The following is a 27481-nucleotide window of genomic DNA, read 5'->3' as shown; positions in this document are numbered from 1 at the left end:
TCTGATTCTCTGCCAACTAAGTTTAAAGCCTCAAATCTGTTCCTTATTTGATCTTTATATTCTTCTGGGATGTTATTTACATTGTATTTTGGCATTATGATTGCTTTGTTGGTCTTCTTTAGCTTTACTCTGATTTTCGATCTGTACCACAGTCTGCTCCTGGTCTTGTTTTTGCAGAAAGTATGGAACTTCTCTATCTTCTGCTACCAATTATATAATCAATTTGATTCCTATATTGACCATTTGGTGATGTCCACGTGTACAGTCGTCTTTTCGGTTGCTCATAAAATGTGTTTGCAAGAAACAAATTATTGGCTTCACAGAATTCAATAAGTCTTTCTCCTGCTTCATTTCTGTCTCCTAAGCCCCATTTTCCTACAATTGCTAGTTCTTCTCTGTTCCCTACTTTTGCATTCCAATCCCCCATGATTATCATCACGTCTTGTTTTGGTATGTGATCAATTTCTTCCTGTACTTCTGCTTAAAATCTCTCCAATTCCTCTTCTTCTGTGTTTGCTGTTGGAGCGTAGACTTGGATGACGGTTATGTTGATAGGTTTCCCTTTAAGTCTCATTGGTATCACATGCTCAGACCTTGCATTATAGCTCCTAATTGCTTTTGCTCCATCACTTCTGTTACAGCAACCCTGTTTCTTATTATTTCCTGCATAAAATATTTTTAGTTGCCTGATTGAAAATGTTCCATTCCCGTCCATTTTAATTCACTCATGCCAAGTATTGTAATATTGATGTGTTCCATTTCTTTCTTGACAATTTCTGACTTTCCCTGGTTCATGCTTCTCACATTCCATGTTCCTATTGTGTGCGTCATACAACTCTGGACTCTCCTTTCGCATCTGTGCGCATCAGCCTCTGGGCTTCCATTTGGCTTTGGCCCAGTGGCATCATTAGTCACAGTGCTACTCATACATGTCCTTTGTTCTTCCCCAGTAGCTCGATGAGTGCCTTCTGACCTGGGGGGTCTCATCTTCCAGCACTATCTCATGTTGCATTTTGGATACTTTGTTCATAGGGTTTTCGTGTTAAGAGGTATTCAGAGGTAGTTTACCATTGCCTTCTTCTGAGTTTGGATGCATCTTAGTCTGGTGTCTCAGCTTTGGCCATTCCACCTTGGGTGCCCCTGCTAGGAGTCTTGCCTCTTGGTCTAGACTCCTGACGGCATTGCTCTCAGCTTCTTCACCACTCTCAAACCCTCTCACCACATTAAGGTTTGCATCCTAGAGGGGGTCTTTAATGAAAATGTATTCAAAAGCTAAAGAAACCCCTCTTTTCTTTTTCAGGGCTGCATGTATGTAGTGATTTTGTAAGGGAGTAGAGGAAAATACAGAATGCAGCATTGGGTGCAGAACTCTGCTCCCTGCAAATCTGTTTCTTTTTTCTTTTTTTAGGGTGCAAAAAACACAAAATTCTAATTTTTATGATAGCAAAAATAGACTTGAAAGCATGTGAGCACTCCCTCCTGAAAGCTCAGAATTGAGAGGGGTTGCTGAATAAGATTTCCAGTGATTAGCTGCTGGGGGAGGGGGAGGGGGCATTCCCATGCCCTTCCCCAATACTAGTGAAAAAATAAATTATGCATAATGTTCAATTTGCATAATTGATACCAGTTGCAGAATTCAAGTTTTCATTGTACAAATTTTGGATTGCTGTGGCAAGAAATGTTCATTTCTTAAACACAGAGAACACCCAGCTCCACCTACATTCAAAGAAAGCTAAAGGAGCAAAATAGTGAGTTGCATTTCAGTGGGTTGGATGTAAGAGGGAACCACAACTCTCCTTCCTGCCCAGAATATTACACTGATTTGTTGCTGCAGAAAATCTATCACCATTTTAAATGAAAATACTTTACTAAGGCTTTTACTTAGAAAGAAACAGTCCTCTTAAGTTGCCCAACTTGCTTCATTGTGACTCAGGCTCATAAATATTTTACAAACCCATGTGAGATCTAAAGTATTTTATTAAAAAGCCATTACGACAGCTCTTGAAGATTATTCTAATCTGCAGGCCAAGCATGGTGCTTGGTAAAAGGAGGAATGGAAATCGATTAGCAGGCCACAGGCTTTGCTGGGCTAACATTTCCCCTTTTTCTTCCCCACCTCACCCCCACCCCTATAATTGAAAAACAAGTGATAGCCATCTAAAGCCATTTGTTCTGCCATTTTGAGAAAGTATCGATTTCATGCTCTGAGACGGAATCTGGTTTTCGACATAATTGCGTCTGAGTGATATCTGAATGGCTATTTATCAAGACTTTCATTTGGTAGCAGTCCCAAACATGCCATTTCTTATCCTTCACTCAAAAACTGGATTTCTGTTGGTTATTTTTACAGATGGAAATCGCCCAGTTTAATGGAAATAAACTGCTGCCCCAGATTGCTTTGGGGCATGACTTAAAACTTTGCATCTGCCCATAGACAGAAGTGGGGTTAGGGGTTACGGAAAGATCTCTCACCAATGGAGACATGCACCCAAATGTTAGCTTCAGTGTGCATGCACCACTTTATACTGACAGGGCAGAAATTAGGGGTACGTGGCCCAGTCAAAGGTTGTTTGATTCTCAGCTCCAGCCAGCAGGGTCAGTTGGTCAGAGATGATGGGTAGTCCAAGAATGATAGTCTGAGAACATCTTGAGCGGCCACAAATTCCCTGCTCCACTCGTACGGCACTTGTTCCCCTTTTACAGCGTTTTTCGGGCGTTGGGTGCCATTTTATTGACGGAGTTCTGCTTTTCGGTGGGTTTCGCTTTTCAGCGGGGGTCTGGAACATAACCTGCCGTATGAGTGCGGCCCTACTGTGTGTGTATAGCAGAGCCCCAAAGAGCCTACCTGAAATTGTTCCCATTGTGCATCATTTTAATTCGACCTAGGTGCCCTTTGAAGGACAAGATCTTGTATTGTACAATAGGATTTGTTTGTAAGCTGCCTTAAAATGACTTTGGCTATTGGTCCATCTAGTTCAATATTGTCTACACTGACTGGCAGCAGCCGTCCCGGGTTTCAGACATACCTAGAGATGCCAGGGATTGGATCTGGGACCTTCTGCATGTTAGACAGATGCTCTGCCACTAAGCTACGGTCCTGCCTCTCCAGCCAGGCAAGGAGTTAAGTTTTGGAATGAGATAGGAACATCAGATCCTAGGAAGCTGTCTCATGCTAGGCCGCACTGTTGATCCTACCCTGACTGACAGCAGCTGTCCAGGGTTTCCGCTACCTAAGACCCTTTTAACTAGGTATGCCTGGTATTAAACCTGGGACCTTCTGCATGTAAAGCATGTGCTCTACCACTGTGCTGCAGAAGGGCCACAGCTCAGCGGTAGAGCATCTGCTTTGCATGCTGAAGGTTCCAGGTTCAATCCCCAGCATCTCCAGGTAGGTCTGGGAGCGTCCCCTGTCTGAATCCCTGGAGAGCTGCTGCCAGTCCGTGTAGACAATACTGAGCTAGATGGACAAATGGTCTGACTCAGAATGAAGCAGCTTCTCATGGGTGTCCCTCCCACCCCCCCAATCTTTGGGTTAAAACAAAATCTGCTTCATTGCCATGTCTAGTCCTGTCCTCTGGAGCCACAGAGAACAGGTCTTGCTCCATCTTCTGCATGACAGCGCTTTGGATATTTGAAGACTACTATCGTGACTCCTCAATATTCTCTTCTCCAGGCTAAACATACCCGGCACTTTCAACCCACTTAGCTTCAAGAATTCTGCAGCATTCCTCTGCCCCGTAACCGAAACGTGCCTTGGACAAGCAATCTTCATATTGTTAGTATTATAGTACCTAACACACATCCCACACTGCTTAAATGTTAAATAGTGATAACAGCGTACAAAATAGTGCAGGGTTTTTTCTAGCTCTGTTGGCTTCAAAGTGGTGAGGAGACTTTAAGCCCCCTTCACTGTAAGGCTGGAAATGAATAGGCAAAGAACCCGGGTGTGACAGCAATCCCCCGCAGCAACCTTCCCTTTGGACCAATCTTGCAGAATATAAAACTTTGAGCAAGTGGCATATTTAAATGACAAAAAGAAAGCAGCGCAGGGGTTTGCTTAGCAACAGAGCGGAGACCAATCCGCTCAGGAATAAGTTGCCTTCTTTGAGTTAACAAGCACGTTGCCTCCCACCAGACTCCAGAAATGAGTGCCATTCAAAATCCTGTCACTTCAGCAGCAGTTTCATAGCAAGCATTCCATTTTAGCTCCCTGCAAGCTCTGGCCCCCTTCTTAGGCATACTCTTAAGAGTCTACACTGTTCTTATTTTTATTCCTAGCTATCCAGGCTCTTATAGAGATCGACTTAATGGGAGTGTTCCTTCTGCCAAAGCTCAGTTATTTCAAAAGGGCAGACTTCCTTTTAAATTACTTGTGGCTGATGGCTTTGAGTAGTGCCCTTAATTGGTGGCCTATAAAACCTAGCTATAAATCTGAAATTCTGCAGTTGGTATAAATTACTGGGGGTGTGTGTGATGTTCCTATATATTAGTGTATATATGGTAAGTGCTGGTTGTTTAGAGTATACATGGTAAGTAGTGAAAGAGGAGGGGGAGTGAATGGGCAATAGAATGCTTGATGATTGGCTGAATGTGAAAAATGGCTGACAGTATAAATGAAAGGATGACAGGTAAATCGGGGGGAATGTGAGGTGGTGAATTGTGGAATCTGGGGGGAGAAGAGAAAGAGTGGATTGCTTGGTGGGGTTTAGAGAGTTGTTTACCAGGAGGGAGGTGGAGTTCGGATTAGTATTGAGTAAAACCATATGCTTATGTGCCTTAAGAAGAAATCTTGTTAATCTTATTAGCTTTGTTATCTTTAATAAATACTTAATTTGGTTTACCAAAGGCCTGATCCTTGGCTGGGGTTTCACAGACCAGAAGGGAGGGTAAGGTAATGACCAAGGCTGAAGGGGAACTGTAACAAATGGTGGCAGCGGTGAAGAGAATAACAATACCAGTATTCAGAGTCTCTGGGAATACTAGTATTGGGACGTTACTGGTGGTTGCCTAGCAGGGGGATCTGTTGAGATCTGTGCTAGAGCGGATAGGTAAACCATAAGAGAGTGCGGTCCGGACTGGTGGAGTCCCTGGTGGTGCCTAGAGACAGGCAGTAACCACGCGCAGGTAGGAACCTGACAGGGAGAGCCAGGGAAGGACGCATCACAGGGGGGAGACTGGGAGAAGGAAGCCAAATGCAGTTCCATGCATTTACCATGCTTTGCAGTATTTGGTTAGGATCTCACTCTCACGCACACAGAATTTGGGAATTTTCAGCACAGAATCCTTCACCTCTGAGGCACCAAGATGCATTATGCCACAGGCTTCTGGCATGAATTAAAACTATAATAGAACTTAAGGAAGACTAGATAGTTTTTCCGTTCTTGTGTTTTTGTTTTTCCTCTCTCTCATGTCTGCTCAACATTTCAGCCAAGGGGCTGCATGCATCTCTGCTAAGGGTCAGATTCTCTGATTTGTAGGAAGGCCTAGCCTCTGAACCTCTGCAAACCGTATGGAGAATGGTTTGCTGTGGACTCAGGTGTAAATGAGGTGTGCTTTACTTACTGATGCTTTGACCAACAGTTTAGCACTTGAACCAAGGAGTATAGTTACAGCAGGAGTGGGCATAAGGTAGATCGGGATCTGTTGTTGTTGTTATTTAGTCACCTGTTACCCAGAGGTCTCCAAGTGACTTGCAACACTGTTAAAAACAAAAGTAAATGTATCATCCCATCAGACAAAATAATAAAAGAACAACAACTCCCAGTCACAGAAAGCTTTGGCAGCATGCTGATACAAGCATCATCATAGTCTATCAAATGCCTGGGGAAAAAAAGATAAGTCTTCCTCTGATGCCAAAAAGATGTCAATGAAGGTGCCAGGAGGACCTCATTGGGGACCATATTCCACAGAATACAACCTACAATGGTAGTAGTAGTAGTATAGTATAGTTTATTTATATATCACTTTTCGGCCAAAAGGCCCTCAAAGCGGTGAACAAAATATTATAAAACATATTACAAAACAAATTACATAAGAAATAACCAGTAAAAATACAATGCAACAAAAACAACACAAATACAGTGCAACAAGAACAATGCAACAAAAACAAAGGGGGGGAAATTGCAACAAAAACAATGTTTTCAAATGATGCTCACAATTCCCACAGCAGATGTGGCATTCCTTCTTTTCTTGGAGGCGCATAATGTCATTGGACAAGTTGTCCCTCTCCACCTCTGCTCGGCCCTTGTTGGTGAGCTGGTCCACCTGCCCGGACTGTGGGGAGCATGTTCAACTCCCCAGGTGGCACGCTGCTTCCTCACGCCTGGAATGGACCCGTAAATGATGGCGTGGAGCTCCTGGGCGGTGAAGTAGTAGCTGGGTGGACACTGCTCACTCAAGCTGCGTTGGGGCTTCTCTTCTTGAGCGAAGCTCCCTCAGGGGTGCGCCAGCACAGCAAGTCTCGCTTCCCAGGGAAGGGCACGATGAGGACCAGCAAGGACTGGGGCAGTGGTGAGAGTCAGGGCAGAGAAAGACCGGGTGGAGGGGGCATGAAGACATTGGGCAGGCCTGAGTCAGAACTGCTCCCTCCAGACCTCCCTGCAGACCTTTCCGTGGGGCTGGCAGGCCTCCCTGAGGCAGCGGCAGGTGCAAGCAAGGCAGCCCATGTCTCGGTGACACCCAGGAAGCCGCAGCACATGATGAACTCCAGCAGCTCCTCAGGCAGCTGCATCAGGGGACTGGGGACCGGCACGGGCAACAGTACCGGCTCCTCCTGTGGGCTGGGCTGCCTCCTTCTCCTGCTCCCTCTCCAGCGGTGCCATCTTGCCTCTCTGTTCATTGCCAAGGCCACCGCTCCCCAACACACACACACTTCTGCTGAGCCCAGCTCGTACTCCTCAGGGGGACAGTCTGGCCCAGCGGCCTCCTCTTGTGAATCCCTAATCTAGAGTAGTCTTTACAGCTGGAGGAGCAAAGATTCTCTTTGGGTAAGACAACTGAATATACGTCTCAAGGATATTTATTTATTGTCTGGCATCTCGAGTGGTCAACTGGGATCAAGAAGGGCTTTTGGCCCCTCTCCACTCAAGATCTTGAAGTTGTTTTCTCCTTCCTCTGAAGTGTTGAAACACCATCACAACCACAATTAAACTTGTGTTTAATTTTTTAAATATTCACTTGGAGAAGAGACTGTTTTGATTCGTTCCTGTGTGAAATTTCCCTCCCTGGACAGATTGGCTATTAACCCTGGACTCCCACCCACCCCCACTGCTTTTTAGCGAGTGTGTATGTTAGGAAAGTACATCAGCAAAGGGCTGTGGCAAAGTGCACACATGTGTGGCTCCCAGAGCCCAACTGCTACCGCTATTCAGTTGAAAAGCAAGAGGTATGTGCTTGGGTTGCATACCAGAATCACAACAGGCCTGAAAATGGTGGGGCACCTATACATACACACAGAGATGTTGGATTCCCAGTCCAGCATCATCTGGAGGGCCACAGATTCCCCATTCCTGCCTTAGATCTTTTCATGCCGAAACTCAAGAGTGGGGAACTTTCTCAGCCCAAGGGCAATCTTCTAGAGACTGCTTGTTAGTGGTGAGTGGGGCCATAGGCAAAAATGGGTGGGACTAATGGCAAAAGTGAGCAAATCAGTGGATGTAACTCTTTCACCTTTGTATCGTAGACTACATTCCTGACACACAAGAGCCAGGAGTTTCTGCATGCACACCCCAAACGCATCTCTCCATCTCCTGTACATCCAAGCAAGCAGGAGGCTTTATCACAGTTCAAGGGCACGTTCCAGCCAAGCAAAGGAACCTGAGGGTATGGAACAGGGCTGCCAACAGTCTGGGAAGCATCCCGAGGGCCAGGTAGAAGGGCCTGGAAGGCCGCATTTGGTCTTCAAGCTTGAGGCTCCCCACCCCTGCCCGAAGTAAAGAAGTCAAAATGACAGCCTCCATCCCCCGCTCCTAGCTCATTTTTGATCAACATAGAGAGAGATGTAGGTTGGAGGCAAGGAAACGGCACTCCTTCTGGAATCCACTGCCTTGCCGTTGTTTCACATTAAGTCTGACCTTGTGAGTTAATTCCAAGTAGAAGCCAGAAAGTCATGCAAGGGGAATTACATCACATTTTGGAGCCCTTGGCCATCCTGTGCCCATCCAATGCTCTGGTGTAGATTGGGACAGGTGGTTAAAACTTTAATGATCTGAGATTGTTGTAGTATAATTCTATGCTGAAAGCAATTGCTTAGGTAATTATTTTACTAGATCGTTTTAACACTTACTGACTACTTTTCCCAGGATATGGTCTTCATTGCCACCGGGCTATCATTACCATCTGCAAGCTTATTGGGATTAAAGACATGTACGCCAAGCTTTATGGATCAAAGAATTTGCTGAATCTCACCACAGCGCTTTTCAAGGGATTAGCAAATCAGGTAAAACATAGCCAGTTTTGTCATATTTTTACAGTATAAGCCTATACATACAGGATTGCAGCTCTAGCCACTTTACCTTTTAAAACCTGCCCTCAGCCAAAAGATAAGGAGGGGGTTTTTTTAGTTGTTATCAAAAATTGCTCTAAAATACAGTTTCTTGATAGGAAGGAAGAGGAAAGCAACATGAACATGATGTTTCCAGTCTCTTATCCATGGTTAAGAGATCATGATTGGGTTGTGGGATCTTAAGAATATAAAAAGATCTCTGCTGGATCAGGCCACGCGCCCAACTAATCTAGCATCGAAGCCAAAAAGCCAGATCTGAGTGCAACAGTGTGCTCCCTTCCTGCAGTTTCCAGCAACCAGTTTTCAGAAGCATATTTTCACCAGCCATTGCATCATGCATTCCACCATTCCTGAACAACCTCTCCAAATAGATTGTGACCGAAAAAAGTTCCAACATTATATTTTTCAATTAAGGAATTGCCAAGGACAGGACAGGAGCAGGCACATGATCTGTACGGTGCCAGTCTAGGACTTAGCCTTAAGTGGCCACAAGTAAAATGGTTGTGGGAATGTTGTGGGAACAGAAAAGTTCAGTGGGCTGTAGAGGCTGAGGCCACTTTAATTGGCATTTCAAGTGCTGCTCAGCTGGCACTTCCAGTTTTCAGATGAATGCCATCATTTAGTTGCCCATCAATCACAGCCAAGGAGGTTTTGCCCAGTCGATGCAGAGGTATAGCGTCTCTCCCTGTGTGCAGCAGAACCCTACCACCCAAATGGCAACTTCCAAATGGAAACGGAGCGAAGGCTGTGTGAAGGAGCGTTAGTCTTTTCTTTACTCTGGTAGAGGCAGCGGAGAAGTGTGATAGCTGGGAGGCAAAGGCAGAGATTGCTCAGAGAGTAATAGATTGTGATCGTGAGCCCTCTCTGTTGATCCATATCCCTCGAAGCACTGAGATTTAGGTGTGGGAGGGATTCAAACTACCTGCTGCCAGGCCTGTAGAAATGTGAGAGGAGGGGGAGCATAGGAAGGTCCATCACTCAGTGGGAGAGCATCGGCTTTGCATGGAGAAGATTCAATCCCCAGCATCTCCAGGTAAGCCGGAGAATGTCCCCTGTCTGAAACCCTGGAGACTAGCCACCACCAGTCAGTGTGGGCTGTACTGGCCTAGATGGAGCAGTGGTCTGATTCAGTATAAGGTAGCTTCCTGTGTTCCTAAATTATTTGTCCATCTGGCCCAATATTGTCTGCTCTGGCTGGCAGCAGCTCTCCAGGGTCTCTAGCAAATAAGAGCCATTCATTTTGAGGAAAGGCCATAGCACAGCTGTAGAGCTTTCTCTTTACAGCTCTTATTGGATCCTAAAGTATCTCTTTGTGCCTTTAGAAAAGGATGCCATATCTTTTCTCACCATTTATACTGAAGCCTAGTGCTGAGAATGCAAACTATCAACATTGTTAGAGAGGATGGGATTGAAATTAGACAAGCTGGACCTCTTGTGGCTCAAATTCCTCTTCTTTTCGCCCGGCAACTAGGAAACTCACCAAGACCTAGCAAATAAGAAAAGCCTCTATGTCGTGGAATTTCGTGAGGAGTGTGGCCCTCTGCCTCTCGTTGTCGCGAAGCCCAAGGGGACACTCAGAGAAGATCCTGAGCCCATGGATGAAGTTCCTGATGTCAAACTGGAGTGGAAAGAAGTGAAGGCAGCACAAGGGATGAACAAGAATGTCTGGTCAAATGTCAAAAGAACAATTTGGTAGATTTAGAAGCACAAAACCCAAGGAAGATGCAGCAGCATCACATGACGTAGAAATAATGTGTGTTTCACAAGATATGCACCGAGTGAAGATTCCTACTTGGTTCTCATGATGTCCACAGCGGTTGTAACTTGGGGGCTCTAAACGACTTGGCCGACATCCCTCCAGTTGGCAATTCTGTGTTGAATGCAAACAGCTGATGTGCCGAGCGCTGTGATTTCACAAATGCATCTGCTTTATTGCTTCTGGCCCAAAGCGGTGGAGTGATGGGAGAGTCTGTAACCAACAGGTTTATTTCACACGTAACTTGGGGAAATGTATGAAACCACATGGCAGAAATAAAGTTGTAATCAAATGCCATCTTGCCTAGCTTTGTTTGTTATGGGCTCATGCTTTACAACAGCTTCCTGTGATCCCCAAGTAAGGAGTAGCTTGTGATACTGACTTTTGGTTCCAGCTGGGCAATCTTGTGCCAAAAGGCACGTTTAGATTGTTGACATGGGAGGAGGAAAATAATGGGGAGGGGGGATACAACTGGAAGAGGCAGTTGGGAGGAATCCCAGCAAGGCCAAAACATTTTGGGCAACTCGCCTACAAATGAAAGGGGCTATAGCTTAATGTTGTTTTTATGATGTTTTATAGTGTTTTTGTTTGCTGCCCTTGGCTCATGCTGGGAGGAAGGACGGGCTATAAATTTAATTATTATTAATAATAATAATAATAAGGGCCTAATGTTCCCCGCACCTGCTTTAAAAGATCTAAAAACAATTCCAATACAGATGCAGACTGGGAAAGTTCTCTACTTAAAAGACTTGTTGAAAGAGAAAGGTCTTCAGTAGGTGCCGAAAAGACAACAGAGACGACGCCTATCTAATATTTAAGAAGAGGGAATTCCAAAGGGTATGTGCCACAACCAGTAGTGTAGAAGCAAATTCAGAAGTGCAGGGTCCCTTTATGATAGTCACAGCCATGCCCCCTCCCATCTTTTTTTGTTGCTGGGTTGAGAATGAGATCCTCACACAGATATACCTAGGAGCCAATAAGCATGTAAGGGAAGAGTGTCAGTTACTGTGAAAAAAGTGGCTGACTCACCTCCTTTCACTCTGATTGGCTCCAATCAGCAGAAACTGACAAGGAAGCACTTAGAAGATTCTTCTCACGCTCCCCTTTCATGCTGATTGGCTGATAGGATGCTGGAGAACCTGCTCCCAGAAATGTAAGGGGTATAAGACACCCCCCCCAGACCCTGGACAACTACACCCCTGGCCACAATGCTAAAGGTCCACTTCCTATGTTGTGCGCAATGGACCTCCTGATGAGATGGTATCTGCAGGAGGCCCTCAGTTGCAGAGAGCAGTGATCCACTGAGTATATAAGCTGTAAGCTGATCTTCCAGGTATCCTGGTCCCGTTCTGTATAGGGCTTTGTACACTAAAGCCAGGACCTTGAACCTAGTTTAAGAAAGATCTGGGGAAATACCATGAATTTTCAGATGTGTGAGAGAGCAGGCTGAGATGAGCTCTATAACTTGGCCAACAAAGACTGCAGCTTTCAGTCAATCAGCAAATCAGTAAATCACTCTCTCCAAGAGTTCCAATAGCATCAGGATCTCTCTGGCCACATCCCTTTGGATATGCAGATTGACCACTCAATGAACAAAATGACTAGCCAGGCTAGAGTGATTTACTTTTGAATGGAAGTAATCTGACCAGCAGAGCAGGTTTCTTCCACTGCAAATCCCAACTTCCAGATACAGGGTCGCAGGCTTGAAGGGGACCCAAAGATATCATCCCTCTCAACCCCCCAATCCTATAATAATATAATACACATTTGTAAAACAATCACAACTAGAGGTTGGATCCATTGCTAGCCCTACTCAGAGCCACTGTAGTTAATGGACACAGCTAACTTAGATTCTTTAATTTGAATAGCTGTACTCTGAGAAGGACTTAGATGGATACAGTCTCATAAAAACAATGCATAAAGTCATTATAACCAAAATCTAAATTATAGAGATTCAGCAAAAGAAGTAGTTCTCTCTCTCTCTCTCTCTCTCATACACACACACACACACACACACAAATTAACTGTCAAAGGCCAGGAGACGTGTCTTCAGCATGCACTGAAAGCTATACAACGAGGACGCTCGATGCACATCTGTGGGGAGGGAGTTCCACAGGCGCTGTGTGTGTGTGTTGCCATTGCAGATTGTGCAGCTGTGTGTGTTCTGAATCTCATCAGCACTTCCAGTACAAAAGGTTTTGTCAGAAGCAGCGTTGAATGATGGCCCATCAGGAAAAAGACCAAAGAAGGTCTGAGCCAACCACTAACAGCAGGAACTTACAGCTGAACATTTTTTATGTACAGAACTTTCTTTTATAATACTTTGATGCACATGTCGTACAAGTCTGTTCTCATGGAGATACGGCCCTTCATTCCTCTCTGGCAGCATAAACTGGCATCAATTCACTGCCCAGACCTGAGGAGATGGGGCTTATTGCAAAAGTCCACAGGCTTCTACCCACACATCATATGTCATGTTAACCCATCTTAGTAATATTTCCATGGAGAAGCAGCTGAACTGGCAGGCTAATTAACAACAGTGAGAATCATTACACTTTTGTGTTCTCGCGATACAGTTTTGGTTGTCTTTCTAAGGCTGCGAGTTCAGATTTTCCATCTTATGATGGAAATGATGGCTTGGAATGGCAGTTCACTGCTCATTCCATTTTGTTATTTTAATTGTGACTCTTGATGTTTTAGGAACAAAGGAAACAAAGGGTTTCAGGCCAGGGTCAGTGCCAGCCCTGCCTGGAGATGCCGGGGGTTAAACGTAGGGCCTTCTGCATGCCAAACAGATGCTCTACTACGGAGCGACAGCCCTTCCCCATGTTTTGTTTTTTAAAAAATTTAATTATGTTTTGAAAGGCATCTTAGAAGTCTTTTAAATCAGGGCTGGGGAATTTGTGGCCCTCCAGATATCCCTGGACCACAACTCTCACCATCCCCTGATAATAAAAAAATGACCAGAATAGCCACAAAGTTCCCACCAGGGGGCATGCATCTCTTTGCATGTTTGCCTCATTGACCAAAGTCCTACTGACATGCTCCCAAAGTCTATGAAAATGGAAATGGATTGCCTTCAAGTCGATCCTGACTTATGGCGACCCTATGAATAGGGTTTTCATGGTAAGCAGTATTCAGAGGGGGTTTACCATTGCCTCCCTCTGAGGCTAGTCCTCCCCAGCTGGCTAGGGCCTGCTCAGCTTGCCACAGCTGCACAAGCCAGTCCCTTCCTTGTTCGCAACTGCCAGCTGGGGGGCAACTGGGTTCTTTGGGACTATGCAGCTTGCCCACTGCTGCACAGGTGGCAGGGCACGTAACCCCTGCGCCACTCACTGTGGGGGGTATCTTTAGCTGGCCCTTGACACCCAGGAGACACGAGCGGGGATTTGAACTCACAGACTCTGGACTCCCAGCCAGGCTCTCCTCCCCACTGTGCTATACCACAAAAGCCCATGAGCTGGAGGCACATGGCCTATTCAGGGATGGGAAATCTGTGGTCCTCTAGATCAGTGTTCTTCAACCTTCGGTCCCCAGATGTTGTTGGACCAACTCCTATCAGCCCTAGCTAGCGTGGCCAACGGTCAGGGATGATGAAGTTGTAGTCTAGCAACATCCAGAGGGCCACAGGTTCCTCATCCCTCCCTTACCTGAAACCTTGAATCTCTATAAGGCAGTGGGTTGGATGCTGGAGTTCACTATCTGCTGGGGTGTGACGAGCATTCAAAGATGCAATTCCACAACTTGCCATTTAAAGTGATGCAGTTCAGAGGATATTGAGCCCGGCAGACACTAGATAACGTAATTCAATCACCTTCAGTATTCTATGCATGCATGCAGAATTGCAAAGGTGTGTGCTTAGGTTGCATAAAAGAATCCAACAGGTCAGTCAAGTAATTGGATATTTCACTGGGAATTCATTAAAAATAATTGAGAAGGTAAGTTAATTCGCATTATTTTTAATAGGTGTTCCACTGCCACATTCTCACATAAAATAATTTGTCGCTCATGCCTGCTGTTGAGAATCCATCAGAGTGTTCCACTGAGATCATTGGTACCAGCACTAAATGGAGTTCATGGAATTGATTCTGGACAGAATGATACAATTAACAATCAGCAATGTTCAAAAGGTCATGCTAAGTCATTGTACCTAGGATTTTTTTAAAAATCAATATTGCGTTCACCTAATTACTTTAAACAAATTAGTAGTAAACCCGAATTTTGCATTTATTTAATTACCATTGCCAAGGATTTTAAGTGCTGTCCTCCCACACTCCGGGGAGAATTAATTAATTCTCAAGAAATAATTAAGAACAATTGGTGCAGAAGGTGTTCTGTTTTGCAATTTGAATTTCTCCACTGCTGATTAGGTGGTGGATTATTCAGACATGCAGAGATTTGTAAGGCATGCGGAATTCTATCCATCAATTCTCATATAACGTGGTGATGATGGTAGTGATACGTTTCAATACCACACAAACTCATATCTACATTTTCTATACTACAAACTCTGCTACAAACTGCACTATATTTGCACTGAATTGTCACCACAGAGCGTGAAGAACCGAGATATCCCACCTCCGTGCTATAGGTTGGTAGGAGCAGGTTTTACAATTGTGCTGTTATTGGTCAGAAGGGGAACAATGGGTGCCTCCTCTATCAGGTTTGGTCAGAGAAGTGGGGAGGGAGAGACCAGAAGTGGGGGGATTATCTAGAGATTTGTAGGAGCCTGACGGGACAGCAGGAGCTGCCGCCTTTCCCCGAGGGAGTCTGGCTTGGGTAGTGAGGGACTCTGAAGTTGAGGGGGCAGCAGGTAGTTCTATCAGATCCTTGCGGCAAAGCAGCAGGGGACTGGCGAGCGGGAGGCAGAGCCCTCCCTCCCTAGTAAAAATATAGCTATGCAATGTACAGAATCTCAGTTAAAGCCAAAACAGAATAGCAAACAAACTCAAGCACAATACATTAAAGAAAGAGAAATACAAAAATGGATGATCTGGCAAGATGAGGTTATATGGAATATAAATCATGTTCATAAGAAGGCTTGCTGAAATCACCAGTTGGCACGCGAAGCTTATTATAGATGATGCCAATCTGATTTTGCTAGGTAGAATGCTCCATAATAACCTTAGTGCCACCATACTAAAAGCACGATTTCTTGTTGAGGACAGTCTCACACTGCCAGACAGTGGCAGATGGGGTATACAGTTATCGACCCAAAAATTTGGAACAAATAAAAAGGAAGCACCTCTTTATCCAGCTCAGTTCATAATTACCCTAAAGAAATCCATTCCCGCACCATGAAATGACAGCTACTTGCAGAAGCGGCTTTTAAAAATAGATGAGTATAGGGAGGGTAATCCAGCCACCGCTGAGGTCTCTTAGACCCAATAGCCAGAAATGCAATCCCCCTTGTTCCAAGCTGGTATACCTTTAACTACCAGCTGCTGGTAATAAATGACAAAGGACACCCTGTTCATCAACCTCTCTGTGGCAAGCGGGTGTCCATTGCCAGAAGACAGAAAACTAAGGTTGATGGGCTATTTCAGACAGCACAGCAATGCTGCATTAGATTCTTATGTTCTGTTCCACTATATAGCACATTTTAAACACTACAGTAACATCACCTGTCATGAGCCGTGTTGATGGGTGATACTGCTGGCGTAAATGTTCAGAGTAGTTTGCGTTTTGCAGACATGACATGAGTCTTAAAGTAATTTGTTATGCAAATGTTAAAGCTGTACAGTAGGGCCCCACTCATACTTCGTCGCCGGGAACACATCACTCCAGTGTTATTCGATCTACACTGGCTTCCAGTTATTTTCCGGGCTCAATTCAAGGTGTTGGTACTAACCTTTAAATCCCTACACGGTTTCGGACCAGTTTACCTGATGGAGCGCCTCCAGCGTCACCAATTATGCCGCCCGACAAGATCAGCCACTCAGGGCCTTCTCTCAGTCCCACCAACTAAAACAGCTAGGTTGGTGGGGACTAGAGAGAGGGCATTTTCAGTGGCGGCCCCCACTCTCTGGAACTCCCTCCCGTATGATCTTCGGCATGCCCCTTCCCTGAATGTATTCCGCAAAGCCTTGAAGACCTGGCTTTTCAGACAGGCCTTCGGGACTTCCGGGGAGGGTTAATTTTCAGGACTAATTACGTATTACTCTGAACTGTTATCATTCCTATTTATAGTTTCCTTGTTATATTGTATTTTATGTGTATTTTATTGTGCTGCATTTACTGCAACTGATTTGTACGTCGCCTAGAGTGGCCATTGGCCAGATAGGCGACACATAAATTAAATTATTATTATTATTATACGGCGGGTTACGTTCTGGACCCCCGCTGTAAAGCGGAACTCATTAAATAGAATAGTGCACGATGCCCAAAAACCGCCGTAAAAGCGGAACAAGCGCCATATGAGTGGGGCTTTAGTCTAATTGCATCTAATTGAGACCGCTGTATTAGCGAATCGCTGTAAAGCGAAGCTCTGTAAAGCGGGGCCCTACTGTATTGGGCAGAATGTTTCTTGCCACACAACCAACCAATCAATATGCCTTTCACCTGCTTTTTCTTCCTCATGCACATGCAGATCAAATGGTTGCGTAAATACAGGAGAGGAGACCAGAGGTGATTTAAACCTCACATGTCCAGGCAGCCTTGGGTTTCCAAATCCCCAACTATGTTGGTGATTGTCCATTTTCATAAGACAATTGATTTGCTGCTTTCCTCTGGGTGAAAGCAAGGATCAAATGTTCTCTCTGTGCCTGCAAAAGTTGGGGTGGTAATAAGGAGGGTCATGCTTTCCAATATAGACTGAACTCCCTTAGCCTTGGGTAATGGTCCTTGATGATAAGAGATGATGCTACTGCTACTACTACTTTGATTATGATGGACATTACCCAAAGAGAATTAGGCTCCTCCTCAACCTGGAGAAAAGTGACAAATGAGGCACCACAAGGTACCGGTACTGCTAAGGGCATTAAGATCAACAAATGGATCAGTCTCACCATGGCCTAATTATCAACTTCTGGTAGTGCAGAGGTGGTCTTGGTGGCACTGGCATTATGGTATTATTATTATTTATTAAATTTATATCTCACCCTTCCTCCAAAGGAGCCCAGGACACCAGTGTACTCCCTGCTGAAATAAGAGAGACCCCCATCTGCACTGGCATTCTGCCTGCTGTTGAAGACTAGAACTCAGGACAATCCAAAGAAACTGATTGGCAGGATATTCAGGGCAGACAAAAGAAAGTGCTGCTTCGCCCAATGCATGTGAAGCTGATGTAATTCATTATTCTCATATGGTGTGGTGATGGCCACAGATGCCTTTGAAAGGAGACAAATGAATGGGAAACAGTGGTGTCAGTGGCTATTTATTCATGATGATGATAAGGAACTTCATACACAGAGGCAGTTGATGGGGATCATCAGCAGTAGAGCAGGAGTGGGGGACCTTTGGCCTCCAGATGTTGCTGAATTACAACTCCCATCACCCTTTGCAAGCATGGCCAATGGGCAGGAGTGATGGGAACTGTAACTCAGCAACACCTGGAGGGCCAAGGGATCCCCACACCTGCAATAGAGGGTTATCGCCCTCATTTGCTTGTGGGCTTCACAGAGGCATGTGGTTGGCCACTGCGGAAAGCAGGATGCCTGACTAGTAGATCTTTGGTCTGATCCACCAAGGCTCCTCTTATGAGGTGAGACTCACTTGTCTTCGTTAGCTCCACTAGGATTCATGGCTAACTCTTGTGAGACATATGCATTATATTCCGGCTTCAGCTGTCACCCAAAAATCTCCCTTCTATTTGCAGGCCGAAAGAATGTGGGGACTTGCTATTTCAGATTTGCTGTGAGCCTTGTCAATAGGGCCTCTTAAAAGTTTACTGAAGTGTTCTGTTATGTCCCTTGGGGTCTTTAGATATAACTTGAGCTGACAGGAAGGATTCATCTGCTTGTCAATTAAGTGCCAAAACAAACTCCCTACAGAAACAAAGTCTGTTTCTCTTAGATGAATAAGGGCCCGTGTCAAAAGTTTTGTCAGAAAAAGCACATAGACACAAGCATCTTCCGTGCTCTCTGGCTTTGTACATCTGCTAGACAACAGCAAATTCAAGCTTAGCTCCAGGGACAGCCAACACCACAGACAGGGAGGGGGGGCAGGATAGACCCTAGACTGACAGAAAACAGGGGTTTGTTGAACTGTAGGGTTTGGAAGGCACTGATGGGAAATATCAAACTGGCACTTCCAGAAGCTGAACAACACTGCAAAGCTCATGTCGGAATCGCCTCATATCTCCAGTATATTTGGAAGAAATATTTGCTTCTTTCCTAAGGAGCTCATGCAGCCTGGCCTTCATAAAGCCACAGTGTCAGCATGGAAGGTAAGAATGAATACATTTATGGATTGTGGGGATAAAAGTCTTTCAGTGTCCACACCACAGCAAACAATATGCACAGTATATCCCTAATTTGCACCAACGTGACTAACAAAAAAAATCTAAATAGGCTTAAACCGCAGCCAACAACATATACACAAAATGTGTTCTTTGTACTTTGTTTTTGAGAATGATGTCCTCGTGGTCCAATTGGATGATGCCAATTCCAGACCAGTGTTACTCCAGGAAAACTGCACCCCATAGGCACTTCTGTGACATCCCAGTGTTAGCCATTCAGCTCCAGAATTCTGTATGTTCTGGAAGTGTCACTGGCATGAGCTAGTGGCCTTGAATGAAATGAACATCCTCCCCAACAATGGGTTTTATTCAACATAGTGTTGTTACTGGTTCCATCAGCAGAAGGATTTCTCCTTGTGCAACTGAACATCCCCCTCCTCCCACCATGCGCACCCTAAATCTATTCTGGGGGCTCCCCCAATCCTCTAGTATTCTCCGGGTTCTTTGCCCAGGCTTTTTAAATTTAAATTTTAAATTTCAAATGTTAATTTTAATTTTTTTTTGTTGCAATCTTGTTTTCACATATGTTTTATAGTGCATTTTATTTATACGCACTTGTATTTTAACCTGTTTTTATTGTTGTACACCGCCCTTAGAGCTTATTGCTAAAGGGCGGTATAAAAGCACAATAAATAAATAAATAAATAAATAATAGTATGGATTTGAAGATACATGGGGCATGCATGGGGGAGGAGAGAGGGTAAAGTCCCACTGTGCTAGCACTAATCCTTACAATAGCACTATTATTTAGTTGAATACCACCCAATTGATCCATTTATCAAGTTCAGATGAGCATTATAAAGGAGATTACCAAATACAGGATCCAGATGGCCAACTACACTAGCCAGCCTCTGTTTAGGGGCCTCCAGCAAAGGAGAGCTGACCACCTCCCAAGGTGGCCTGTTCCATTTTCAAACCGCGCTTACTGTTAGGAAGTTTCTCATAGTGTTAAGCTGAAACCAACTTCCTTGCAATTTGAATTTCCACCCTTTAGTTCAACTCTTGCAAGCAGAAGATAATTTTATTTGGAAATATTTTCAATCTGTGGACCAAAAAAAAGGCTATATAGTGGATGTGGAATTCAGGTCATTAGTGCATCCATGTGAAGGATGAGGACTTCCATATTGATACATCCAGTGTCATCACAAAATCAGAGAGTTACAGAGTGATGAACTTTTGGGGAGGGCCATAGCACCGTGGTAGCTCAGACCATCTGCTCTGCACACAGAAGGGCCCAGGTTCAATCCAGCAGCTTCTTCAGGTAGGCCTGGGAATGTCCCATCTGAAACTCTGGAGACTGGCCGTTGCTAGTCAGTACAGACAATACTGAGCTAGATGGATCATTGCTCTGGCTCAATATAAGGCAGCTTCCTATGTTCCACTTCCTATGAACTCGCCCAAGAGGACATTTAGTCATCTTCCTCAGAGACGCATCTCGGTGTGCCCCATCTGAGGGAGATGCCATGAGTGGCCACTCGAGAACAAGCCTTTTCAGTGGTGGTGCCCCTGCCTGTGGAATTCTGTCCCCAGAGAGATGCTCCTGGCACCATCCTTGTCAGCCTTTAGGTGCTAAGACTTTTTTGTTCTCTCAGGCATTTGGGAATTAAGCCTCCTTATTGTGGTGCTTATCATTCAGAGGGGTGGGTAGGATTTGTCCTGATTAATGTGTTGCTGGGTGGACATTTTATGTATTCTGTTTTGTTAGCTTATAAATGTTTCTGCATGTAAATTGTTTTATGTGGTGTATAACAGCTGGTATAGCACAGTGGGGAGGAGAGCCTGGCTGGGAGTCCAGAGTCTGTGAGTTCAAATCCCCGCTTGTGTCTCCTGAGTGTAAAGGGCCAGCAAAAGATCACCCCCACAGTGAGTGGCTCAGGGGTTACGTGCCCTGCCACCTGTGCAGCCGTGGGCAAGCTGCATAGTCCCAAGGAGCCCAGTTGCCCCCCAGCTGGCAGTTGCGAACAAGGAAGGGGCTGGCTTGTGCAGCTGTGGCAAGCGTAGCAGGCCCTAGCCAGCTGGGGAGGACTAGCCTCAGAGGGAGGCAATGGTAAACCCTCTCTGAATACCGCTTACCATGAAAACTCTATTCATAGGGTAGCCATAAGTCGGAATCGACTTGAAGGCAATCCATTTCATGTGGTATATTTTGTTACTATCAAGTCTCTCTGAGACACTTTCTTTGTAGAAAGTGACTGATAAATGGAATAAATAATAAAATAATCATCATCAATAATCTTCATATCCCTACCCTAGGAAGAGGTTTCCTGTAGCCCACTGTTCTTCAACCTTGGGTCTCCGGGTGTTATTAGATTACAACTCCCATCATCCTTAGCCATTGACTAAGCTGGCTGGATCTGATGGGAGTTGTAGTCCAACAACACCTGGAGACCCAAAGTCGAAGAACAGTGTGTAGCTAAACCGTTCCCAGCAGATGTCACTGGTCCAACCTCCCTTGAGCACTTCTGTGCGAGGAAATGAACTACATCTGAAATTTACTCTCTCTTTCCCCTTGGAGCCTCTGAGGAACTAGAAAGACTTGTCTCTAGGATATGGCCATAAATGCTCCTCTTGTGGCAACATTGATGGGTGTTTCCCTTGTTGCTTAGGAGGGGGATTTATGTTGCAATCTGCCGCTATGCCTATGCCAGAGGCAGGCAAAACCCAAAACGTCATGCAAAAAAGGGGGGATCAGAAATTGCACCAGCTGCCTGCGTTTTAACTTCTCTGCCTGAGGAGCAGCATTCCTTTGTCGCCATCGTCACCATGGCTTTCTCTACACCATCCCTGGGTGGGGAGGGCAGAGGAGGACGGTGGGTGACTCAGTCAAGCAGAATGTGATGACGTCATGACAGGTCAGGCAGTGCTAGGAGAAGGAGATGAGGGTCAAAGAGCACTCGGGTAAAGGCTCCCCACCCGCCCTGTGACGTCTCATCAATGCAGGCCTTAATACACATGCCTAGAAATGACGGTGCAACAGGGGATAGTGGAGGTTTCTCTAGCAGGCACACTAAGAACGTAAGAGCCCCGGTGGATCAGGCCAAAGGCCCATCTAGTCCAGCGTTCTGTTCTCAGAGGCCAACCAAATGCCATGGGGAAGCTGTCACCAGAAGCTGTGTTCAACTGCACTGTCCCCCACCTGTCATTCCCGGCAACCTGCATTCAGCCATCATGATCTCAGGTTGATAAACCATGGCTTACAGGGCTGAGAATGGGCCATGTGCCCCCACATTCCCTCCTTCCCTCATGTATCCAGCATGGGTGTTGACCCTGTGAGTTATTCAGACCACCATTTCCAATTACATCTGAACCAGGAAACTGTGGTTTAATGACAACTTAACTAACTTGGATTAAACCAGGCGTTTCCCTGTTTAGATGTGACAGGGAAGTGTGGTTGAAACAAGCCACAGTATGAGTGACTAAACTAGGTGCTTGAGGGGAGGAGGGGAGGAAACGGAACACAGAGACACATGGCTTGTTCAGTATTGTCCTGAGATTCTGAATTGGATCCCTGCAAATTGCCGCTAGCTGTGGGTCAGGCATCCACTAATCAAGACATGAGGAAAAATGCCAATACCCAGCAGAAAGATTCATCTTCCCCCACACCCCACCCCAGTCACCTGCTCTACTAAAGTTACATTGTGTAGGAAAAGCCCAAGTTTACAAGACTGTCCGGTTCAGCTGCTGTAGGAGTTAAGAGGTGGAGCAGTCAACCAGGAAGTTCTCATTTCATCACTCTCCACTAGTCAGAGACTTAATAGGTAGCCTTAGGCAAGTCGCTAGTTTTTCGGCCACATCTCCTCCATGCCCTCCGTGGCTCCGTTTCTGCAGTATTGTGGTTCTTAATCCTGAATCTTACAAAGCTGCTCTAAGAATTCCCCAGACAATACCTGTGAAGCACTCTGAAGCCTCCGAAGCACTTTCTAAATGCCTAGTAAATTTATTATTGTTTCAATGGGATTGTCCCTTTTTCTGCTGACAGGTAGAAATTTCCAGCTGGCCATTGGAGACGGGTGGCCCCAATGTCAGTGGGGCAGTGATCTGCTCCAAAACCTGGAGCAGATTCACTGCCCCACTGACATCAGAGGCACCAGCCGCCATCTCTTGCCAGCACAGAAGCTGTAGCAGTGGAGATGGGTTGTGGGGAGCATCGCCTATTACATTTCATCTTGTTATAGCCCTGCTGAACAGCTCATAGCTGCCATTTTGATTTCCCACATGCTGATGATGTAGTGTCACCCTGGGGTATTCTGGGACATTTTAAAGGCAGCTCCAAACCACTTAGCTCTGGTGGTCACAGCATCATTGCTACCTGACACTGCTGGCACTGCCAGGTAACCTAACCAGGATGGGACCCACTTTGCCAAGTGCCCCTTCAAGCCTTAAGTCATGGGTTGCACCCTGCCAGAAAAAGAATGTTTGAATGAGATGGTTGACAGCATCTACTTTTAACCATTTCTGTATTGTAAATAGGAGCCATGTAGGGATATATTCGTCACATGCTCCCATTCCACGGCAGCTCATCTTCCACCAAAAATTACATCATTCGTCTTGCTGCCTGCTGTGGCAAAATTGCATAGTTTAAATAATTTGTGCAATTAATTACATAAATTACACTGTCATTACAGAAATGCAATGCAAATTGGGGGGGATGTAATCAACTGTATATTGTTTGCAGACTGGAAGCAACAACAACAGTGAATACTGGTCATATTGACTGGATTGACTTCCATTCCAGGCACGGGTGAATAAGCAAACACTGGTGATTCCTGTTCCTGCTTCCATTTTCATCGGAATTCTGCAACATCCCTAGAACCAGGTAGTAAATATCAGTTTGTTTTCATATGATTAATCAGGCTAATGTAGCCCTTGCATACGGCACCCCATTCATTCAGGCTGAAGGAGCTGCCACTCTCCGGTGATAAAAAGGGGGGGGACACTGCTTAAAATGGGGAGCCAAAACAAACGCAGAAAGAGAAGCATGTTTGTTTTACAATTTAATGTGGATACGTCAAACACAGCTGAGGGCCAAGCACCCTTCTAGCTTGCCAAATCTCTTCCCTCTGCCCCCTTCCTCCACAGATGGTTGCCATACAGAGCGATAAGCCGCCATGATTCATATTTACCCACTTTCAAAGCTGTATTTTGTATCGCAAAACACAGGGAACGGCTAGCTTTGGTATACAAAAAAGCCTAGGCAACCCACTGTGAAGGCGTTCCTCATCTCTTTCTAATCAACACAGGTGTAATATGCCAAACATGACCGGAATAGGCTGAAGACCAGCCTGATTACAGAAGGTCTGCTGTTTAGAAGGCTCTAGAGAAGCCTGTCCCAGCCTTTGGGTCCGCAGATGTTGCTAGACTGCAATTCCCATCATCCCCAGCCAGCATGGGGCCAATGGTCAGGAATGATGGGAACTGTGGTCCAGCATCCTCCGGGGAGTAGGGCTGCCAGGTTCAATCCTGTATCTTTAGGAGAAAAGAAGGTCAGCCAAGTGCAGGTGTTCTTGCAACCCTGTAATGGGAAAAACCACAAGGTGGAATTCTCCCTCCCCCCTGCAGAACTTTTAAAGATACAAAAGTCCTCTTGGAGGCTGGGCCTGGCAACCAAGAGGTCTTTTGTATATTTAAAAGTTGTGCAGGGCAAAGGGAGAATTCCACCTTGTGGTTTTTCCTATTACAGTGTTGCAAGAACACCTGCACTTGGCTGACTTTCTCTTCTAAAGATACAGGATCAGTCCCAGGGATTGAACCTGGCAACCCTACTAGGGAGCCAAAGGTTGGGAAAGGCTGCTCTAGATATCTGCCAAAGCAAACAAGGCTTCAAAGCCAGGAGTCTCAAGAACTGTTACTGTCACCTAGGTGGAACATCCCCCACCTGACTTTACCACCCACCTAAAAGGGGTGGGGGAGAAAAATTGCCTTATTACAATGTGGTGGTTTAAATATTTTGTGCTAAACTGCCCTGATAACACATTAAAAGAGCAAAGTGCAATTTTAATAACAAAAATAATAAGCACATTGTTTCAAAGCACAATCAGTACACCAAAGTCTTCCTGGGCAGCAAGCCATGCCACCTGGTATGTGGGTGGGTGACAGCATTCCATCTGGAGGGTGATTTTGCTCTTTCGACCAAGCGATGCTTTCTGTGTATTCTGCGATAGAGGAATGTACCACGGCACGGCTTGAATTTAATCTACTCCCAAATGCAGCCAAAGTATTAGACCTGAGCCTTAGGGCCCCTTCCTGGGGAAATTGATTGCATGCAGCACAAGGGCAGGCCCTTTTGCTTAGAGCATGCACTCTCTTAGTATGTGTGTTTAATTTTTCATTAAAGAATCCAATAGAGGGGCTAGGAAGGACCTTCACCTACAGCCAGTAGCCAATATTGGGCTATAAAGAGAAGAAGAAAAAATGACAGGTTCAGGTCATGTTCTTCTTCACTCTGGCTACATCCACACCAGACATTTAAAACATTATTATACCACGTTAACAGTCCTGGCTTCCTGCAGAGCATTCTGGGAACTGTAATTTGTTAAGGATGCTGAGAGTTGTTAGGAAAATCCTACTCCACTCACAGAACTGCAATTCCCAGGGTAGTTCAACAATCGGTCCTTCTTCCCAGAAAACTGACAGCTGTAGCTCTCTGAGGGGAAGAAGAGTCTCCTAATCAGGCCCAGCACCAGCACATGGCCAGGTTGGGCCCTGGCCAAAGACCCCTGAGGCCCCTCAGGGCCCCTCCTTAGGGTGGGAGGGTGGAGGCTGCTCCATGGCAGCATTGGGTCATATGATTCAACGCTGCTGCAATCCATAGAGCTGGAGCTCCCAGGCACACACACCCCGATATACGTGGTGTGGGCTCAAGCCTGCCTGCCTCACCTATCTGTTCCATTAGTGCATCAGTGTGCATACCCCATGTGATGCAGGCACATGCCTGCCATCACCCAAGATGGTGGTGTGTGGTCCCTGATGCCAGAGGTAGGTGGGTCGAGCAAGCCTATATAAGCCCCGCACTGCTTCCCGTATCGGGAAGGGGTGTTGGGGCAAATGGCTCTGCAGGTCTGAGCAGGCTGGTGCCCAGGGGCCCAGTCACACTGGGCACCAGCCCTTCTCCTAACAACTCTCAGCACACTTAACAAACTACACTTCCCAGGATTCTTTGCAGGGAGCCCAGACTATTAAAGTGGCACAATGCTGCTTTATAGTGCAGATGGGGCCTCTGTCATGAAATGAGTGGGTGACCTTCAGCAAGGCACTATCCCTATAATAGAGAGGGCAGTGGGCAATTAGGAGAGAAGTGTCACTAAGGCTCCAGTCAAATACTCTGGTGACATTTGGAGTATGTTCCATTCAGCAGGGATTGAGATAACATGCCCTCTCCCGTTGATTGGAAGAATTGCGAAAGGGAAGCCATATGTGCTAACCCTGCCCCCTGCTGTCGATGGGCACAGCAGCCACATATTGCCTGACGCCTGCACCTTCAGCCTGCCTATGAAGGGGCTCTACATGTGTACTGATACACACATGCAATGTTCTTCTATACAAAAGGGAGGCCCTGGTTTGGCAACAGCCCTCTCATGAGGGGGAGACGTATGTGCATATCATCCTTTCACGGACCACCCAAACACGTAGATGGCAGTGGTTGTGGTCTCTGCCCCTGGACAAGCTAATAACAACACACATACACCCCATGTTTTGTATCACGCAGCATTCTTTCTTTGCTGTCTTTATTTTCATCAAATCCCAGCCTTAGAAATGTTTAAGAGATGACTTCAAACAGATTGCACCTTAAACAAAACAAACAGGCTCTTAAAACAAGGAGCCAGGCCTTGGACCCATCTCGCAGGGGACCCATCCTTCATGTTTTAAGAACCTGCACCTCTACCGGTGTATGTGTGTAAAAGACACCAGGAGGCAGAGCCAGACATGGCATTTTCTTACACAAGCAGTTTTGCGACATATTTCTCATTGTTTGCTAGACGTGGGCCTAAACCGCACTGGATTTATTAGGCACTTAGGTCCCATCTTAGAAAAGAGAAGCACACAAGACAAGAATGCCCTCTGTTCACCTTTGGATACTTCTTTCTTCTTTGTTTTACCCATTCATAAGAATTTATTGCATAAGTGTGTATATATGCTGTCTCAATGAGCGAAACTCCCAAGAGTATGGAAAGCCAAAGCTCTTCTTTCTCATGGCCATTAGAAGTTCAGTAATTCTGCATACTTGTAAGGGGTGGGTCAGATCTTCTCAGGCCTTTTCCAGCACGGCAAATGCTGGCTAGTAACTTCCTACAGAATTCTTCCAAATAGATGGCATTTTTGGCATTCAACAGGGAAAGCTTCCTAGTGCAAAATAATTACGTTGGACTGTACAGAGGAGGCAACCCACCCATCAGCCAGGTTAGATGGCTACCTTTTGATAGTACAGGAGTAGGGAATGTTTTCCAGTCCAAGGGCCACATTCCCTTCTGAACAACCTTATGAGGGCCACATGCAATTGATGGCCAGGACCAGAGGCAAAAGTGGGTGGAGCAACAAATGTAAATTTCTAAACACACACACACCCTCTGAATTTTCCATCTGGACAAGCAAAAGCCATTATGAGAATCCAGGGGCATTTTCCATCCATCCATCCATCCATCCATCCATCCATCCATCCATCCATCCATCCATCCATCCATCCATCCATCCATCCATCCATCCATCCATCCATCCATCCATCCATCCTACCTGTATGCTGCCTTTCCACAAAAAATTGTGCTCAAGG

General features: G+C 45.6%; 1 protein-coding gene across 1 annotated transcript in view; it reads left to right on the top strand.

Moving 5' to 3' along the window:
• MRPS5 (mitochondrial ribosomal protein S5) overlaps positions 1-10556 on the top strand; it is a 78079-nt gene extending 67523 nt beyond the window's left edge. The window contains exons 10-11 of the mRNA XM_061626471.1: positions 8301-8437; positions 9975-10556. Of these exons, the coding sequence (XP_061482455.1) occupies positions 8301-8437; positions 9975-10199 (362 nt within the window). The 3' untranslated portion in view covers positions 10200-10556. The remainder of the gene's footprint in view (positions 1-8300; positions 8438-9974) is intronic.
• Positions 10557-27481: the final 16925 nt, after the last annotated feature.

This window comes from Rhineura floridana, chromosome 4, assembly GCF_030035675.1.
Source record: "Rhineura floridana isolate rRhiFlo1 chromosome 4, rRhiFlo1.hap2, whole genome shotgun sequence".
NCBI classification, from domain to species: Eukaryota; Metazoa; Chordata; class Lepidosauria; order Squamata; family Rhineuridae; genus Rhineura; species Rhineura floridana.
This window is presented reverse-complemented; position numbering and strand designations above follow the sequence as displayed.